The sequence below is a fragment of the Galeopterus variegatus genome, unplaced genomic scaffold (genome assembly GCF_000696425.1).
Source record: "Galeopterus variegatus unplaced genomic scaffold, G_variegatus-3.0.2 Scaffold3090, whole genome shotgun sequence".
Classification (NCBI taxonomy): domain Eukaryota; kingdom Metazoa; phylum Chordata; class Mammalia; order Dermoptera; family Cynocephalidae; genus Galeopterus; species Galeopterus variegatus.
The window spans coordinates 96,454-117,188 of record NW_007729201.1 but is presented as its reverse complement, the minus strand read 5'-3'; the positions used below and the strand labels follow the sequence as shown (position 1 = coordinate 117,188).

General features: G+C 32.9%; 1 protein-coding gene across 1 annotated transcript in view; it reads left to right on the top strand.

Annotated features, from left to right (window-relative positions):
* The window catches only part of SCN7A (sodium channel, voltage-gated, type VII, alpha subunit), a 66,365-nt gene that overhangs the window by 15,295 nt on the left and 30,335 nt on the right, over positions 1-20,735 (top strand). The window contains exons 8-13 of the mRNA XM_008583951.1: positions 2,109-2,250; positions 6,265-6,465; positions 12,529-12,625; positions 13,318-13,556; positions 14,615-14,788; positions 16,290-16,646. Of these exons, the coding sequence (XP_008582173.1) occupies positions 2,109-2,250; positions 6,265-6,465; positions 12,529-12,625; positions 13,318-13,556; positions 14,615-14,788; positions 16,290-16,646 (1,210 nt within the window). The remainder of the gene's footprint in view (positions 1-2,108; positions 2,251-6,264; positions 6,466-12,528; positions 12,626-13,317; positions 13,557-14,614; positions 14,789-16,289; positions 16,647-20,735) is intronic.

The following is a 20,735-nucleotide window of genomic DNA, read 5'->3' as shown; positions in this document are numbered from 1 at the left end:
CAGTCTGGAAGGCTGAGAAGTCCAAATCATGGTGCTGGTGAAGGCCCACCTTCTGGCTCATAGATGGTGCCTTTTTGCCATGTGAAGATATGGCAGAAGGGGCTAGTGGTCTCTCTAGGGCCTCTTCCCTAAGGGCACTAAGCACCCTCGTGATCTAATCATCTACCAAAGGCCCCACCCCCTAATACCGTTCCATTGGGGGTTATAATTTTAATATATAAATTTTGAGGAGACATGAACATTCAAAAAATAGCCGAAGCATGCAGTATAAAATCCTATCAATCCAATTTTACAGGACAAACAAAAAACAAAACAGGCAGACTAGCTAAATGATTATTCAAGGTCAGGAAGCTCCCTAATGGCATAGCTGGGATTTAAACCAGATCTGATCTTCTGTTTTCAATGTGCCCCAGAACTAGTGTGAATTACCAAGAAAGACAATGTAAGTCTGTCCTTTGGCCAGAAGCTTTTGGAGATAAGAAATATTAAAGACATACTGTTATTTTACTTATTTTATGTCTTGTGTGTCTCTATGGCTATAATTTATATTAGTAAAAAGCTTGTTCTTAAAAACAGTGTTTATAGATAATTCTTTGGTGAGATGATGAAATTCTCATGTCTTATTGTTCAGTAGTTTCATATGGAAATTATAATTCAGAAAGTAAAAACAGCATGCTTCTCAGCAATGTACAACTCATGTAATTTCTCTGTGTTGATTTACTCAGCTGGGATAACTTGACACCCATTTGTAGGCTCAGCTCTTTCTTAGGCTCTGGGGCCCAGATGGACAAAAGGCACATGGGGCAGAGGAGCATGAGTTACATAGTTTAGTTAAATTCAGGGGATTGAGACCTTTTATCGCTTGCTCAGCACAAATCTTTTTGCCCAGCTTCAGCTGGGCTTCCTTTCTATTCTCAAATCCAAATTGTGAACCCATCTCTTTGTTTCTGCCCCATCCCACTTCAGCTAACCCTCTTTATGTACATTCCAAACTCAGATATGACCTGAAATGCCTTTTGAAGATATCAGGTCATGTATATTCAGAACAAAATGATATATTTCAAAAAAAGAGTCATGCAGTGTTCCACCTGTAGCAGGCATACTTTGCTGCATGGTGAACCACCCCAAAAGTCAGTAGCTCAAGACAACAACAAGAATTCATTGGCTCAGACTCTGTGGGTCAGCACTTTAACAAGCCCCAACGCACATGTGCTTTTAAACCTCTGCCTGTTCCATTAATGATGTCGAAAACTAGTCACATGATCAAACCCAGAGTAATGTGGGAGGGAACTACAGGAGGGCCTGGACAAAGGGAAGCATGCTTTATTGGGGCCACTACTGCAATAATCCACCACAATACCCAAGCCCCTCAGTAGATAAAAGTGTGAGGACTCCCTGAAAGGTAATGAAATAAATATTTAATCTGATATTTCTCCCCAAGTGCAAATACTGCTTATAAATTATTGATATCATAAATGTTTCCTCACCCTTAAGTAATGGAATCTACAGGTTTGAGGGAAGATTATCTGAACACTAAACCCACAACTTCTACGGTTTTATTTTTATCAGTACTGTTTTCCATCAGTTATACTTTCGATATGAAGTTCAGATATTTCCCCTTTGATACTGGGTAGTAGTAAAACTATAGTTACTAACAATGTATTGTATTCCCGATAATTGCTGACAGTAGATTTTAAGTGTTCTCACCACAAAAAAATAAGTATGTGAGGTAATTATTTGTTAATTAGCTCAATTTAGCCATTCCACTGTGTATACATACCACAATGTATATATTTCAAAATACCATGTTGTACACAATAAACATAAACAGTTTTATCAATTTAAAATAAGAACAAAAAATAAAGCCTTGACAAAACCATTTGTGAGGCCCCTTTTTGATTTTAGCTTAATTAACACTATTCACTTGTATCAACTTAAAAGCTAAATTATTTGAAGTTTTTTGTTTAGAAGTTGTTTGGGAGAAAACTGATTACTCCCTGTGGAAGAGGGGTCCCTCTGCTATCCACGGGCAGATGTTCTGTATTTATAATTTGCCCATAATCTGAAAGTCACTTACCAGTTAGAAGTTTTTCTTTTGTTTTCTTTAGTCAGTGTCCTGAGGGATATGTGTGTGTAAAAGCTGGCAGAAATCCTAATTACGGCTTCACAAATTTTGACAATTTTGGCTGGGCCTTATTGGCCCTATTTCGTTTAATGACTCAGGATTACCCCGAAGCACTTTATCACCAGGTAAGAAAGAAAATCTGCACTACAGTTAAGTATGGCACCGTGCCTTTCTTTCTAAAATAATGGTCAGATGTAATATTGTTTATTAAATTTTTATGTGGGGAAGAATCTGAGAACAAAAAAAAGAGAACCAGAATTATTGAATATTGAACTATATGCTGGCCACTGTGCCAGGTCTGTGCTTTTGTGCATGATTACTTATTTAATCTTTGAAAGAATTTTACAATTTCTCTCTCTCTCTCTCTCTCTCTCTCTCTTTATATATATAAAAGCACACGCATGTGTGTGCGTATGTGTGTGTGTGTGTGTATCTATATATACTTATCTTTTATATGAAGACACTGTAATTCAGAGAAGTTGGATAACCTCCCCAAATTTAGAACAGGTGAACCTTCCGGAGCTAACTGTTCTGTTCAAAAGTCTGTGATATTACACGTTTGATATTAACTAAGTAAAGAGCATTTTTAGATACTAATTCTTTAGTCAAAATATTTTGAACCTATAAGATTGCCATGTATCAAACAGTTATTTATTGAATATGTACAACATACTATTTCTTGTTATTCTTCTATTTTTTCTCATTCCACTTTAATATTCAATCATGCTCCAGTTGGTTTGCTTTTATGAGATTTGAAATCCACATTCTGAGTCTGTCTTTATAACTAATTATGTGTGTGCCAAAGATTCTCAGAAAGGTATAATACTCGTTAAAATGGGAATTTCGTTTATCTATGAAGAGAAGTTTCATTACAGAAGAACATACAATATTATTATCAAAACAGCATAGCTAATATCAATAGATATTGAATAAAAATAAATTGCTCTATAGATAAGGAGATTATCATTTCTTAAAACATGCATGCATACACACACCATATGTATTTTGATTGACTAGATATATTGTGGGGAGTGTGTGTGTGTTCATATACAGGTCATTAATAATCATAGAATAATGTAATTTATTTGGGACATAGACAAAAGTTCATAATATATTGTTAAATGGAAACCAGGTAGACCGAACATACATGTAGTACAATGGTATTTTTGGTAAAAGAAATATATGAAAGTATTACAAGTGACTTTTTTTTCTTTATGCAAACTGTATTTTTGTAGATTTGTTGGATTAGTATTTATATTGTTATGCTATCTTCCTTTTTAAAATCCTTCAGTGTTTTCCAAATTCTTATGGGATGAAGTTCAAAGTCCATACACATGATACACAATGCCCTTTAAGATCTAGTCTCTGCATACTTTTCCAGATTTATTTTCTAACAATATGCCAATATATACTCACTGCTTTATTTGAGTATAAAAAAAAGACTTGCTGTTCCATATTCCTTGTTTCCACACTCTGCCTAAGTTTAAGTTTCCTTCTATCTGCCTTCAGTCTCATGACTCAAAGCCAGAATTTCTTCTTTGAGCTTTTCCTCAAAACCCTCTTTTCAGAGTAAGGCACGTCCAACACCGGAATCCCACAGTACACTATAATTTCCCCTGATAGTGATATTTTATTTCCTTGCTCAGCTATTTCTCCCACTAGGAGATAAACTGAGAAGTATTTTGACTTATTTTAATTTTTGTGTTCTTAGCCTCTAACACATAGAAATGCCTAATGAAAATTTAATAAACAAAAAATGTAAGGGAATATGTGTGGACCATATCACTTTATACCTTAATAAGGTCTTCCTTTTTTTTTTTCTTATAGCCCCAAAAATGTGTTAGGTAATTTTCTCGTTAGTATTGATTTAAAGGCTGCCTTGGGCTGGCTGGTTAGCTCACTTGGTGAGAGCACGGTGGTATAACACCAAGGTTAAGGGTTCAGATCCCATAATGGCCAACCGCCAAAAAAAAAATGAATAAATAAAGCCAGTTTTTTCCCTCTGCCAGTGAAATGGGAAAGTAGTCTGAAAGTGTCCTGGCGTTGGAGTCCATTCAGGACTTCATCATTATTGTGCTCTAAGTATTAATTAACGAGCGTAGATAGAATTTGCTTTGACTTGGTCTGGATTTGTACTCTCGGGATTGCCTTAAACTAAACTAATTATGGCTAAGGAAGTCCAGCAATTATTTCCAAAGAGTATAGCTCATGTTTTGAAGCATATTATTTTCCAATAATTCAATAAGTATTTACTTAATCAAAATACTCTTTGATATACCATGGGTACAGAAATGAACCAAACAGTGTCAACTCCCATGGAACAGAGTTATGTTTACCACTGTATTTATTGTGTACCTGCCATGTGCCAAGATCTTTATGTATATATCATTTCATTTGATCTTCATAAAAAAACCTATGTACACAAAAAAGATAATAAAACTAGAATTTATACACTTTTTTATGCTAACAAGAATATATACTTTTATCGTCCACTAGCATCATATAGTGGAAAGAGCAAAAGTTTTAGATTCAGACATTCTCCCATAGTTGTGATATCTTGGGAGCTACTTTCTCTGTCTGATTTTCATTTCCCTTCTGTATATTGGAAATCATATTAAATATTACACAGTTGCATTGCACGGAATGAGATAATAAATGTATTTACCAAATATGCATGGCCTGCAGTGTACTCCATACTTATTCTTAACTGCTGAATGTAGTACTATAAGTAACAGCTAGTTCAGCAGTAAAAATAGTTAACCAATGCTAAACAGCTGACTTCACTGGAATAATAGGGCTCATTAAAAATACTTTTAGGGCTGGCCAGTTAGATTAGTTGGTTAGAGCATGGTGCTGAAAACACCAAGGTCTGGGGTTCAATCCCTGTACCAGCCAGCTCCCAAAAAACAGCAAAACAAAAAAATACTTTTAAAGACAAATATACTCAAGGTTAGTAAGAACTTATTTCTGACTGAATATTGGAACTTCCTATTAATCTGTAAATATTTTTGACTCCGTTGTACCCACACAATATTTTCTGTAAATAATACTTTTCTACCGATTTGAATGGATGTTTAAAAATTAAAACTATTCCCATTTGTTTTCTTGAATTTTGTTCATATACTTCTTTTTTTTTTTTTTTTTTGTCCTTTTTTGTGCCCGGCAACGGATCACAACCCTCAGTGTCGTGCCCGTACCGGACCGGGACAGGCAACAGGATCGCAACCCTCAGTGTTGCTCCCACACCTCGCTCAGCCAGTGAGCGGGAACCGGTCTGTATGTGGGATCCGAACCCTCAGCAGGAGCGCCTCCGCGCTCCGAAGCGGCGCACTGTAGCAGTGCGCCACCGGGCCGGCCCTTGTTCATATACTTCTAATCAATGAGGATAAATCAGTGAACAATGTTTTGCACTTGTAATGCTCTATTTATAATTTCCTAAATTTTTTAATTTTCTGTTCTCAGGTAATTATGAAATAAAATCTAGTCAGTGCTTAGTTTGGAAATCTAAATTTTAAAATTTTTCTATCTGTAAATATCACCTACCGTAATGACTTCATAGAAATGAATGATGTGGCTTTCCTATGTGGTTTGTCTAAAGGTTCTTTCACTAAAATAGATACTCTCACAGGTGAAGAAATACTCCTACTCCCTCTCCTTGTATAAACCTGATTTTTTCACCTTGTGGTTTTTCCACAAAGTAACAATCAGAAGAAAATAATCTCCAAACATTCTCAGACTTGATTAAACTTCATATATTTAAAGATTCTACTGCAAAGAAAGTAACTTTCCATGTTGAGACTGTCCAGCTTCTTTATTGATAGATGATAATTTTTTCTTTCAATGTATTTTCTCTATTAACAAAAACATAAAAGTCAAATTCTCACCCTAAATTAATTAAATTAGTAAATTCTTCCCTTTGTTTTGTAGCATATATTTTATATATTATATATACGACTAAAGTTGAAGAGCTTTTCAGATATTTCTGTAGGTAGAGCCAGTACTTAAACTGTCTTGTGAGTACATTCCACTTATGACTAAATTATTTTCATAATGAGGTTTTATTTTTCATTTGAAAATAGGAGAATACAGGAAAATAAATAAAAATTTTCCTCTTTGGCCTATCTTCCACCTCTCCTTAGATCCTGTATGCTTCTGGAAAGGTCTACATGATATTTTTTGTTGTGGTGAGTTTTTGGTTTGCTTTTTATATGGCAAGTTTGTTCTTGAGCATACTTGCTATGGCCTATGAAGAAGAAAAGGAGACAGCTGCTGAAAAAGCTAAGAAGATTGAACCAAACTTTAAACAGACTATAAAAGAACTTCAGAATGAAGCAACTGAGGTATACTCTTTTTTAAATGCTTTTTAGAATCGCAGTGCTAGAGATATCTTCTCAAGGCTTTGGAGTATATTGCCTTCTGATAGATGCTCATATCTGTGTGTGGTACAGAAAGACCAAAAATGATTTCAATAAGAAGGTTTACTTTTGTAACGTAACATTCTTTCCTTAATTCACTGTGGTGAGACTGACCATCTTTAAAGACTTCTTTAAAAGATTTCTTTTTTATGTGATTTTTTGTTCCAAAACGCATATTGCTACTGCTGATAAACTATGGGTATATTATATGTTTTTAGAAATTGACTTCTGTTAATATAGGTATAGTTCATTAATTCAAACCTGCTTCAGACAGCATATCAGAATTAATTCTGGAAAATGTCTTTAACTCAAAAGTGCTAGTGCCTTCCATAATTTAGAAATTAGGAAGTACTGAAAGAATGGATAAAAGTACAATAATGAAGTTATAAAGAGAAACTTTGTTGACCTCCTTGCTCTTTCAAGGGGAAATACACTGTGCATCATGATTTAGGGAATTATTTTATCCGTGCAATAATTAAATCCTTGATTAGTAAAACCTAATAATGTTTAACTGTAATTTTCAATTACCTTAGTGTTGTGTTTAAATATTTTTCCAGATTTTTAGCCTCATAGAGTAGCATTCAGGAGTTGTGAAAAATCACCTTTAAAAATCTAAGTTGTGCCATAAGCATGCTAAAAACCAACAAACAAAACAAAAAAAAAAAAAAGAGCAAGACTGTGGAAAGCAACCAGAGGTAGATTTCTTATATTCTGCAGGATCTGGCAATCTCACATCTCCTCCAGGAACTACCTTTCTGGTAGATGAGAAAAGGATCTAGATTGAAGCAGAGGACAAAAGACAGAGAGAAGCCATACCCAAGACCCTCCCATATACGGAAGAAAAAAAGAGATGAGGGGAAGTAAGGGCCAGCATATACTCTGGCACTTAGTGGAATGTGTAGTAAGGCTGGCTAAGAGGTTCATTAATATCAAAGGTCTCTTGAGTCAAAGAGCGGGAAATGTTAACTTTGCCATAACCCTTTTATTAAGTCATCATGAGTGAAGAAGCTTGAGAAAGTCATTGTACCAAAAAGTCGGGACTGCATGACATGATGTAGGCTCATACCCAGTTACTTGACAGACACTTGTGTCCATATCATGCATACCATTGAACAAGAAGCAATTATGGACTGTATGAAGAAAACATGTATAAAAGGAGGCTATTGAGTATAGACATTTTATCACCCATGAGTAAGTGACAGAAAAACACATTACAAAAGCTTTCTGTCTCTAGAAATGAGTCCAGGGTCCTTCAGACTGAATGATTAGGGTCTGAATGATATATTGAATGCATAATTTGTTCTGAAGTGGCATTTCAAAATCTCAAGGGCTTATGGCTACACACAAATGTATCCAAGAGCATAACAATACTTCTCTTATCCCAAGATGAAATGCTCTATTAAGTCTGCTTATGAGGAAGTTAGACATTTCCCAGTTTCCCAGTATCTCCACTTATTTTGCTTCTCTGGATGACATAAAGCCTTTTTGGTTTTAACTAAAATGTTTTAATTATAACTAATTTATCTTCCAGGAAGAGTCCTGGAACATTTTGTCATGAAGAGTTTTCTGGGAAGTGAAACTACAATATATTTTCAGGATATTTATTTTCTTTCTCTTTTTTATTTAAATGTAAGAAAACAATGGAGAGAAGAGAATTTAAAATGGAACATACTGAGGAAACTTTAGGTGACTGATCTAAGACTAGTCAAATTCCAATTCCAATATCTATGCAATACAGGGAGATTGCATAGATGTTTTATATTCTCACATTATAGGAAACCTGTAGATCATACTTGCTAAGAGCAGAGTTCTGCAATCAGATAAATATAGAGTTCAATACATTTTAGCCACTTAATAGATGTGTGATATTTACCACATCTGTTAACCTTTCTAAACTTCAGCTTCTTTATCTGTATGAATGTATGTAATGATAGAACCTGTCTTATAGGTTGTTGTAGGTCCAAATGAAATAAAGGCATGTAAAGCACTTAGCAGTGCTTAGACCATAATAAGCAACTAAAACAAGTTACAAAGAAATATTAATAAAAATATAATAACATATCAACATCATACATCATATTAAATATAGCTTTTACCAAAACTATCATACTCAGCAATCCACATTAAGACTATTTGGTCTTTATAGAAAAATATGTGTTTTTAAATAAACTCAAATTTTAGAAGTAAATTATTTCATAACAATATTAATATTATGTTACATTTATTCTTTATTTACTATGTTCTAGACTCAATACCAAATGCTTTACATACATTATCACATTACTCCTGTGAAAACTCTTTGAGGTGTAGGAATTATTTCCATATCTCCCATGAGAAAATTGAGATTTAGTCTCCAAAGTAGCAAATGTAGAGCTTGATTGTAGAAATCATTTCACAAATATATACATATATCAAAACATCACATTGCACGTATTAAATATATACATTTTGATTTATCAATTATACCTCAATTTAAAATTTTTATAGTTGTACGCTATAAAATTTAAGTCACATGTAATAAAGATTATATAGAGCCAATGGCTAATTATTGGGAACGCAAGAAGGTGCAGCTGTCCCAATGGAGGAAAATCCACCAACATGAAATTCTTAAGTCACTGACTGTATTTAGAGGTAATTAAAATAATAATGATAATGATAATAGCAGCAGCATACAATGTTTATTGCCAATTACGTGCCAAACATATAATGTGTCCTCATGAATTCTTAAGTTTAATCCTCACTGAGGAGTTTCAGCGGCAAAGTTTGATCTGTACTCGCTGGTGTCTTATTTCTCAACACTAAGGTAAACAGCTCATCATTCAGCACTTTACTTCCTTGTTCTAGAGGCTCAGAGCCCAAACTGTATTATTCTATCAGTTACACAGCTTGCAGGTGAAACTTTCCTATGAATTATCAGCTACTGGCAAAACTTCAGTAAGAAAATCAGATATATAAAACTGTACGAATACAAACATTTAAAAAATACTTGCCACATCTACATTGACATTCTTATAGTGCATCTATCTAATTAGTTAAAACATTATTAACAATTGCACTAAGCATTGGAGATATACAATTTTTAATAAATACAAATAGTGTTTATCTTCGTGAAGCTAACGTTCTAATGAGGAGATAGACTATAAAATTATTGTAAACACAAAACTGTATCTCTAGGGCAATAAATTAATGTGTTTCTTAGTATTATAAGATAGGAAACACAAAACACCATGTACAATATATTCTTGCCACAATCTGAGCTAAGTCTAATAAGCCATTTTCCAGAGACTATAGGATAGAGAAGAACATATTAAGTTACACTGAAAGGACACAATCTGCCAAATCAAGAACATGGAAAATTTTATAGTACAAGAGACCCAGTATCTTTAACAAATGAATCATGTAGAAAAATAATAAATTAAAATTACAAGATAATTAACCGACCTAACAACTAAACACAATGTATGGACTTTGCTTGCGGTTTGAATGGAATAAATCAACTACAATAAAATGTTTTTGAGCAATGAAAGAAAACTGAGTATGATCTGGGTATTGGGTAATATTAAGGAATTATTGATTTTGCCTGTTGTAATAATGGTGTTGTGATTTATGTTTTTTCAAAAGCTTTATCTGAAAATTATATGAGGTCTGAAATTTAATTTGAAATATCTCAGAAAAAAGCAGGTAAGAAATAAGTTTTGAAAAGAAGAGTATAATATTATTAATTGGTGAGGCTGGATATTAGGCACCTGGTTACTCACTGTATTATTCTCTATTTAAAAAATTAAATGAAACTCGGGCAAGCGCAATAAAGCAGAGAGATATAGTGCTTTGAGAGCCTTTGAGAGCCTTTTCTGACTAGGATTTCTCCTAGACAGAAAAGGTTTTTATTTTATGAGGAATTGACATTTGAACTGAGATGTGAAAAATGCATTCATGCTAAATACAGGAAGCAGGAGATCTGAGTCCAAGATAAATATGTCAGATATTCATAGCTAAATGCATGAAATGTGACTAGGTGCTTCTTTATTCATACCTTCTCTCCAAAGAAAACTGAAACCAATTTTGAGAGTAAGAACTCTAGCCTCATTTTCCAGTTTAATTTTAATGTTACACTGTCCAAAGTTCAGCCCCTAAACTTTTTTAAAAAGTTCATTAGCTCTAAAACTATCCTTTAAAAAAAAAGGAGAGTTATTGGATTATAATCCTCTCAATTTGTATTGTAGAGTAGATACATCCTTAGTAATTGGCTAACATGTGGGCATTCATTGAATATTTATGAGAAGCTCAATCAAGGTAAACATATTACTAGACTGATACATGTTTCATTCGTTTTATATTCTAAAATATACCCATAGTTCAAGCCAAACTAGTTGAGAATGAAACACTGGTTATATCAACGACATTGTTACTACCTCCTTCATTCGCCCCCCCCCCCACAGTTATCTTTATTGAATTGCTCTTTGGTGTGATACTTGCAAACATTGTCACTATCTGAAACAGCACTATAAGAAGTAATTCCTCTGTCTTAAGGATATAGTTGAGGACATTATGCATTATATTACAAAGAACTATCTTTAAGAAGATACACACCTGAGAAACTTATGTCTGATCTTAATTTAAAAAAAAGAAAAAGAAAAAAATTCTACTTCTATTAGTTTTTATCTCATGAAAATTTGGAATTGTAAAAATTATAACTTATATTTTATGTAAACTTGTAAATCAACTAAAAAGCACTTTCTGGGATAAGCAGTGTTTAATTAAATAAACCTCGCATGCTGAGCTTTTAGTTTTCTTTTTCAATTAAAAAAAAAGTGAGGAAACAGAGCTCTGTAGGCCCAAAGAATCCGTCATTTTCCTGATGAAACTCAGTACGCACTATGATTGGTTTTAACCTCCTCTAGCTCTAGTATTTATGAAATTAGAAGGGACTTGACTGATACTGAGTGAGATGAATATGATGATCCCCTTGGTATCTCGTATGCCACTTCAGATATATCACAGCAGAATTTGCCACTTGGAGTGTTGGGCTGGGTTATCGGTAAACCTCCACCACTAATTACTTCAGTGCTGGGCAGCAGCAATCCCCAACTCAGTTAACTGTTCAGAAGCAATCTTACCTATTTACCCCAAGTTAACAAACACACAAATATTATCATTTTTGTGTGTGCCAAATGTAAAAACTGTTGGGAATCACTATTATATAATATCACACACCCATTGTCAAGCTCATGGAGTTTAAATCCAAAAACAATTTTACATATGGTCACTAGAAAAGTCTATACTTATGATAGTTACAGAACTTGTAATATCTCCATGAAAGCCTAGGAGTTTTGAGTGCCATTCCAATGCAAAATGAGCAAAGCAGGGTCTCTTAAAACAATTAATCAAGAGACATGAGAAACAGAAAGAAATGATTCCTTTATGGAACTATGTCTATCCTACTCATTTAGTATTATACACGTTCTATCCAAAGCAACCCTTTTAAATTCATTCCATTAACTGATAAATGTTCTTCAAAGCTTATTTTATCATCACAAAACCAAATCATTTTGATTTTATTAAGAGAATTTACAAAGTTATAAAGTTAACATGCACTTAAGGAAAAAATTTAAGGTGTTAGGAAAATATTCTGTTATTACTCAGCAGTGTGTTTGGTGATTTAATATTTTACAATAAACCTAAAGCATATATTGAATTCTTTATCAAATATGGCAGTACCACTAACCTTCCCTGGTCCTTACTCCTTTTATAGATGACCTCATAGTATAAAGTTTTACTGAGTTGCATGTTATACACATTCTTTTTCCAAATAATTCTAAGTTAGTTTAATAGTGTCTATGGTATAAAGAGTGGCAAATGATAGTACCCAAATAGGCACCTGGAGGTAAGAATCAACATTTTTAGGAAGCTTGTATACCTTCTTGTAGTTATAGTCTTGGATTTATAAATGGGAGAAGCCAGTATTAGACCCATCAAATTTCTTTTCAGACCAAGACTACACAAATAGAAATGAAGAATAGATCACCAGCTGCCATGAACACATCTTTGGATATATTGGAAGATGCTACTCTCAGACATAAAGAAGGTAAAGTAAAAATTATTTCGACACTCAATGGAAAGTAATATCATAAGTCTCACTTTTAAAGAAATCCTGCAATTTCTTCAGAATCTTAGATCGTTAACCAAAATTTAAGGAATAACATTGAGAATATTAAGATAGACAATACAGAAAAAATCTCAGAAGCATAGTGTTTTAAACACCAGAAAGGGTCACCAAAAAATACCAAGGAATTTTATTTGTTTAACATTTAGAACATATTGAAGTATTAACTTGTGACTAAAAATAGAGACTGGAGTATATAACATTAATATTTCAAGGTTATTCCTAGACTTGTCTCTACATTTTTTACATATGGTCAGTAATTCTTTTTCATGGACAACATTGAAAGGCATTAATTTATAAAGCATATAAATCTAGAAATTATAAATCTTAATGTTTTCAACTATAGTCCATATTTGTTTTCTTGGGAGATAGATACTCCTATGTTTTTCTTCAAATATGCAGTTTGCCTCATTTTCATTTGTTAACTCAGCACTTATGAACAAAATAGAGGAAACTTACTTCACTCTGCTTTTTATTAGTATAGAACATTTATATTTGTTAATCCCAAATCAGAAGCCTAATTTCATCTGCCTTTGCACGCAAAAGTCAAAAATATCTATTAGTCAGAACTTAAACAATTTGCTAACTTTAACTTTTCTGTTCTCTCATTTCAGAACTTAAAGAATGTAGGAAGAAATGCCCATTGTGTTGGTATAAGTTTGCTAAAACTTTCTTGATCTGGAATTGTTCTCCCTGTTGGCTAAAATTGAAAGAGTTTGTCCATAGGGTTGTAATGGACCCATTTACTGATCTTTTCCTTATCATATGCATAATTTTAAACATACATTTTTTGGCCATCGAACATTATCCAATGAGTGAAGAAACCAACAATCTACTCAGCATTGGAAACCTGGTAAGATTCTCATTGTACATTATTTTCATTTGCAAGTTCAACTTTCTTTTATTCATCATTATTGCCTTTATTTTATAACTGCAATATAATGTAGTGTGCATTATTACTGAATGGTTCATGCTCAACCTCCTTGTAAATGTTCTTGGCACTGAATATTTTTACAGCTGGAGCTTTAAATTCTGCCATTTAAATTTAGGATTCTTAGACAGTTGCTTGAAGTCAAATTAAATGAAAATTATTTATTGTACCTCCCTTCTTAAATATACACTCTCTTGGTACCATCACCCCATAGATCAGAGTAGGGCAGAGATAAAATAATAGGCACAAGTTTTTCATTGACACCTGAATTCTGAATTCTGAGTACAGTAGCACCTGGCCCTGTCTATTCTAACAGTTTGTCTTTGCCTTAAATAGGAGTTTATCATTTTGGCAAACTATTTTTGATATTCATCTGTTCTTTTTAACATACACTACAAAAGACAAAACAGATCTCTATGAGTTTTTTTAAAAGTCACATTCAAGCAAATGTATATTGTTTAATTTTCTTTGCTTTTATTGTTGTTGTTATTTAGTTGCTTAGGACTAATAAAAACAGCCAAACTGCTACCAGTTTTGAATTATACATTTACTTGATCTAAAACAGTAATTTCTAGCACAGTTTTTAAAAGACAGTTCTATAGGTTTACCTTGGGCTTTTTTATGGATTTTTTAATTTTTTCACACGTTGAAAAATTAAATATCTTAACCTGTACACTGTATCTTAAAAGGAACTATTCAAAATGAAATTTCACCCTCAAATATTCTCGTTTTTTTTCAAAGATGACCTTTATTAAAGTAATTGAAGATTCTGTATATAGTGTTTGACATTGTATTATTAAATAAAATATATGAGTCTGTCATTTTAATACAGACTCCGAAACTAACCAGATCTTGACAGAGGAGCTGCAAAGAACCTGACAGTAAAAAGTTAACACTGTTTGTTAAGAGTTTCTGTGTATGAAGGGTCTGATACAGCTATTGGAGTCATATTCTCACCCATGTGTTTTGTTTTTATTTAGGTTTTTATTGGAATTTTTACAGCAGAAATGATTTTAAAAATAATTGTCATGCATCCATATGGGTATTTCCAAGTAGGTTGGAACATTTTTGATAGCATAATTGTGTTCCTTGGTTTAGCAGAACTTTGTCTAGTGCATATTGAAGGAGTAGCTGCGTTTCGATTGTTCAGGATGGTAAGTTGAATCCAAGACCTAATTTTTATTTCACCAAAGTTTATGTCAGTTTTTCAGACATAAAATGAGATAATAGTAACACCTATACCATTGGGACATTGGCAGTATTAGATAAATTAATTCACATATAAAGTGCTTAGCACCCCAAGAATGAGTAAACAGTCTCCAATGCTATTGTTTGACCAAAGCATTAAACAAAATAAGGCCATTTAAGCAGCAAATTTGAGATGTAGTTCTAGGAAGCAGGGCCAGAGCAACTAGGTAAGTTTTAAACAGCAAGGTAATGAAGACTCCCAGAAGTGCAACCAATATGTGACTAAGAAACTGGAACCAAGTATTTCTAAATGTAGGGTATAAAACTTTAAAAAGGAAGACCAGTCAGGTCACCAGAATGTTATTATGAAAATTATTAGGTCAGAATCAGTATATGTCTACATTGTAGGCTGATGGTGAGAATAAGAACATTACACAAAGAAATAATGTTATTAGAATGGTATTTACAGAAATATTAAGCATTTGTTAGGTAAAATGTTGTCACATTTCGGTGACAGATTAAAAGAATGTAGCAGAAATCAAGAACAATTAAGTAGATTTGATTTTATCCAAATAAATGATTACCTCCTACAGGGCAGCTTCTTCAGAATCCTGTCTTAAATCCTCATCCACAAACTTTTCTAATGACTAAGAGAAATATATACTGGATGTAGTCATCAAATTTATGGATAAAAGAAGACTGGCAAATGCAGAAGTGTGCTAAAAGTATCAAAATATCTTAAAGGCTAGTAATGGACTGAATCTAAAATTGATTAAATTTTGCATGAATAAATGCAGTCTTCTGTCTAGTCCAGAAAGCAACTATATAAAATGCATGTATAAAAATGATGTATGGGTTTCAGATGACTGTGAGTTCACTGTGATATAGTGACCAAAAATATTAAGATAATCTCATACTGTATAAATAGAAATAAAAAATCAAGTGAAAAGAAGGGAAATATTTAGATTAAAGCTAGTATGTTGTGTTTGGTCTTTAATATGTTACTGTAAAAGGGAAATACATGATAGGAACTTAGTGGAATTCACTGGTTCCTGACAAACTTTTCCAATATCATCTATATGACAAAATGTAGAAAATATTCAATGCATTGAGAAAAGCGAAAGCAAACAATGGATACTTGCCCTGACAGATACTAAAATAAAAAATTAGGGTAATTATAATAGTATAACATTGAATGGGAATTGAAAAACAGATCAATAGAAGAGGATAGGTATAGATTCAGTGTACAAAATTCTTAAGATATATTAAGAATTATACATAAAATGAATATTCAGTGGTTAATATTAATAATGCTTAAAACTGAACGCGACTTTAAAGGCTATGTTCCCATACAGGTATGTGTATAATGCTGATAAATATTTTAAATGCACATAGTAATAAATACTCACCAGGTTTTTTGTTCCTTTTTTCTTGTTTTCCGTGCTGTTTTCTACATTGCTCTGTTAGTTGCGAATTTTCAAATTGGGGAAATATTGGCCAACATTTCAGATTCTGATGCTGACTCTTAGTAACTCATTGGTGGCCCTGAAAGACTTGGTCCTGCTGTTGTTCACCTTCATCTTCTTTTCTGCTGTGTTTGGGATGAAGTTGTTTGGTCTGAATTACAAAAAACATGTCTGCCGCATAGATAAAGACTGTCAACTCCCACACTGGCACATGCATGACTTCTTCCACTCCTACCTGACTGTGTTTCGAATTCTATGTGGAGAGTGGATAGAGACCTTATGGGACTGCATGGAGGTAGCAAACAAATCCTGGTGTATTTCTTTTTACATGATGGTCATTTTAATTGGAAACTTATTGGTAAGTAGTCCATTCTTTTACAATGTCCTTGAAAAACTGATGTAATGTATTCTAGTATTTTCATAATGTGGATTAATGGGATCTAGTGGTCTACAACTGGATTGTCCAATATGGTGACCACTAGCCACATATATCTATTAACAGTTGAAATATGACTGGTCTAATTTGGGATGTACTGTGAAGGTAACATAAACACTGAATTTTAAGTCTTACCCCCCAAATAATATAAATTATATCATTAATAATTTTTATATTGAATGCATTGTTAAATGATAATATTTGTGTTTAAATACATTCATTTAAATAAAATACATTAGTAAAATTAATTTCACCTGTTTTTGTTTATGCTTTTTATGTGGCTATTGGAAAATTCAAAATTGCATATGTGGCTTGTGTCATATTTCTGTTGAATGCACTTGTTTATAACCTTGCTACTTAAAGTAGCATTGACATCATGTGAGAGATGGTTAGAAATGCAGACTCTCAAACCCCATCCAGACGTATAGAAGCATAATCTACATTGCAACAATATCCCCAGGTGACTGGTGTACACATTAAATTTTAAGAAGCACTTAAAGGTAACACTGGCTGTCAAACTTGCCTGCACATTGGAATAACCCAGGGAATTAATAAAAATATGCTGATGCCTTGGATATATTTTTAGAGATTCTGAATCTATTGCTATGTGATCATGGCCTGATTATCAGGAGGTTTTTTTTTGTTTGTTTGTTTGTTTGTTTTAATCCTCAGTTGATTAAATTGTGCAGCAAAGATTGAAAACCACTGGTCTATAAAACTGTCATGCATTAACTAAGAGAGAAAGTTTTCACTTTTAAATTTCATAATAATTGAAGTGGTGTAACATGGGTTGAATAAGTAGCTTCCACTGCTTCTTAGAAAAAGATATGGCTTATTTAAAAAGTGGTTCTTACAGAAACAAAAAGACTCAATATTTCTTTTCACTCAGATGTCATAAAGATCAAATACATTCCCCAAAAGGCTGAAAAAAATCACAGGTTAGACTCAATTTTATCTCTGCCCTTCCTCATTGCTTCTATTTCACCTTGGGAATTCCCCTGTCATATACTTATGGCATTAGAATTGTGGTTTTTTGTTCATGTACATATCCATGTTCCTTATAAATGGTAAGCTCCATGATGGAAAGGACCATGACTCTTCTGTATATCATAAAGCATAGAACAGTGCTGAACATGTAAAAATACTCCAATATTCTCTGTCCATTGTAGCTATTAGTACATTTCCAACTCCCAGTGATATAAAATACTATTCTAACTGGTTGAAACAAAAATGAGCATGTATATCAGCATACATAACTCAGAATATCAGAGATAGGCCTTGCTTCAGTTGTGGTATGGAACACAGTTTCAGATGGGATCCTTAGAGACAGATGCTTGTATGTATTAGGTCTGACTTTCTCTGTATACTCCTTGCTGGCTGGTATCTTATGTTTTAACAAGATGGTTGCTACAGTCTAAAGCCTCACAATCTTTACATCACATCTAGTAGAAGAGAGAATTTCTTTCCTAGAAGCCAAAACAAAGCTTTCCTATATCTCCTTAGCTCTGAGTCACATGTCCCATTCTGAACTAACCTCTATTGACCAGGGTGTGGGATTTATTTATTATGTTAAGCCACTCAGAGTCCTTCCTTGGAGATGGAGATGACATCAGTCCAAACCCAAATCTTATGGCTAATAATGAGATAAGTGTGATTTCCCAAATGAAATGTAGATTTCTATCTTCAAAAAAGCCATGGCTGTCAAGAAAAATGACGACAACAACAACAACAACAACACACACATACTTCAAAAGCGAAGAAACAGAAATGCTGAGGCAGAGATACATGTTATATTTTTATGTATCATGTAAATATATAATATAATGTATATAATTGCCACAGCATAATATTTATATTTGCATAATATATATATTTGCATCAACACTTCTAGGTTTTTTTGCCTATGAACTCCAGTCTCTTTTTTTTTTTTTATCCTTTCTGATCAGAAACTTCAAGTCAACGTGCAGGGGGATTTGGGGATTTCAGAATAAAATGGAGTCACATGAACCTCCATTTCAAATTTATCGGCTGTTATATTTCTTAGCTCACTAATCCTGTAAGCTTAATTCGTCTCAACAGTCTTCCAGCTGTGGAACATCAGGATAATAACACTTGGATATATACAAGGTGAAAAAAATACAAAGAGAAAAATTTTGAGATTATTCTTTTTACTCTCCATACTACCAACATGCATTGTGTTAAAGGAAGGTATTTCTATTTTTAAAATGTAATTTGTCTTATTCCTCTAGCAAAATTCCAACAGTGATTCTGAGCCTTAAAAGAAAATCTTTTTAAAAATATCATCATATGCAAAAGCAAGTAAAGTAACTTTTAAGTAGTTTTATGTCTTGTTGGGTTGTAGAAAAGTACAGAGTTCAGATTCAAACAAACAAGTTCAAATTCCAATTCTATCACTTATTAATTAAATGGCTTTGTGCCTATTACAAAGCCTCTTTAAACCTGAACATAATAATAAACATGCCTTATAGAGTTATTATACTTTAGATAAAATCATATAGCACCCTATAAAAAATTATAAATGTTTGCTTTTATTTCTTTACATTCTAAAAAATTTTAACCCCTACATCTACATCAGAGTTTTGTTAATTATTTAGTAGTATTTAGAAGTTTCAGTTAGGCAAACATTACAGGCACTATTTCCTCCCAGGTGTTTTGCTTGCAATTTAAGTAGTTGCCATCAGGTGAATTTTAATACAAGTATCTAGTTATGTTTACATAAACCAATGAGGGATAGAAAGACAAAAAGAAAAGAAATATATAACAATACAAAACCCGGTTGCCTTTTAAAAATAAAAAATTTGATCATAAATATCTATGTTATCCTACATATACTTATATATTTCCAAATTAAATATATTTTAAATACAACTAGAACAATATTAAAATAAGAGAGCCTCATTACATGTTAGATTCCTTAATACATGTTTATTTCTTAATTCCTAAATAGAAAAATAATTACTTAAGTCTCGAGTTTTCTTTTTTTTTCATACTACTTGATTTTTACTTGAGTTGCTCCATTCTCATCTAATAGGTGGATATCTTTGAGGAGGAAGAGAGCAACTTTCAGGAGAAACTTTTTTTATTGAAACATAATTGATTACATATATTGTGGGGTATGGAGTTGAAAATCAATACCTGTGTACAATGTGTGATGATCAAGTCAGGATAATTAGCATATTCATCATTATGAAATGTTATCATTTCTTTGTGTTGAGGACATTTAATCTTCTCTCTTCTAGTCATTTGATAACATGCAGTAAATTATTGTTAATTATAGGTGGCCAAGTAGAGTGTAAATCAAGAGAACTTATTTTTCCTAATTAGCTGGTTTGTGTTCATTAACACTTTCTTCATAGCCCTCTTTTCTTTCCCCTTTCATGGCTCTGTTTTGTTGACTGTATTGTTCTCTTCTTCTGAAAGTTCAATGTACTACTATGATTCTTGTTTTCCTTTCTCTTTCTTTCAGCTCCCACTTATGAGTGAGGACATGTGGTATTTCTCTTTCTGTGCCTGGCTTATTTCACTTTACATAATTTTCTCCAGGCTCTTCTATGCTGCTGTGAATGACAGGATTTCATTCTTTTCATGGCTGAGTAGTATTCCATTGTGTATATATACCACATTTTTCTTATCTAGTCATCTGTTAATGGACATCTATGTTGGTTACCTATCCTGGCTATTGTGAATAGAGCTGTAACAAACACGGGAGTGCAGGTATCCCTTTGACATGATGCTTTCCACTACTTTGGGTATAGACCCAATAGTAGGATTGCTAGATCATATGGTAGTTCTATCTGTAGTTGTCTGAGAAACCTCCATACCATTTTCATAATGGCTGTACTAATTTACACTCCCACCAACATAAGGGTTCTTCAGGGGAAACTTTTTAACATTTTGTTTTATACACATTATTTTATCTTTTCTTTCTTAACACAGAAATAATATATATATATATATATATATATATATACTGCTGTACGTATATATATA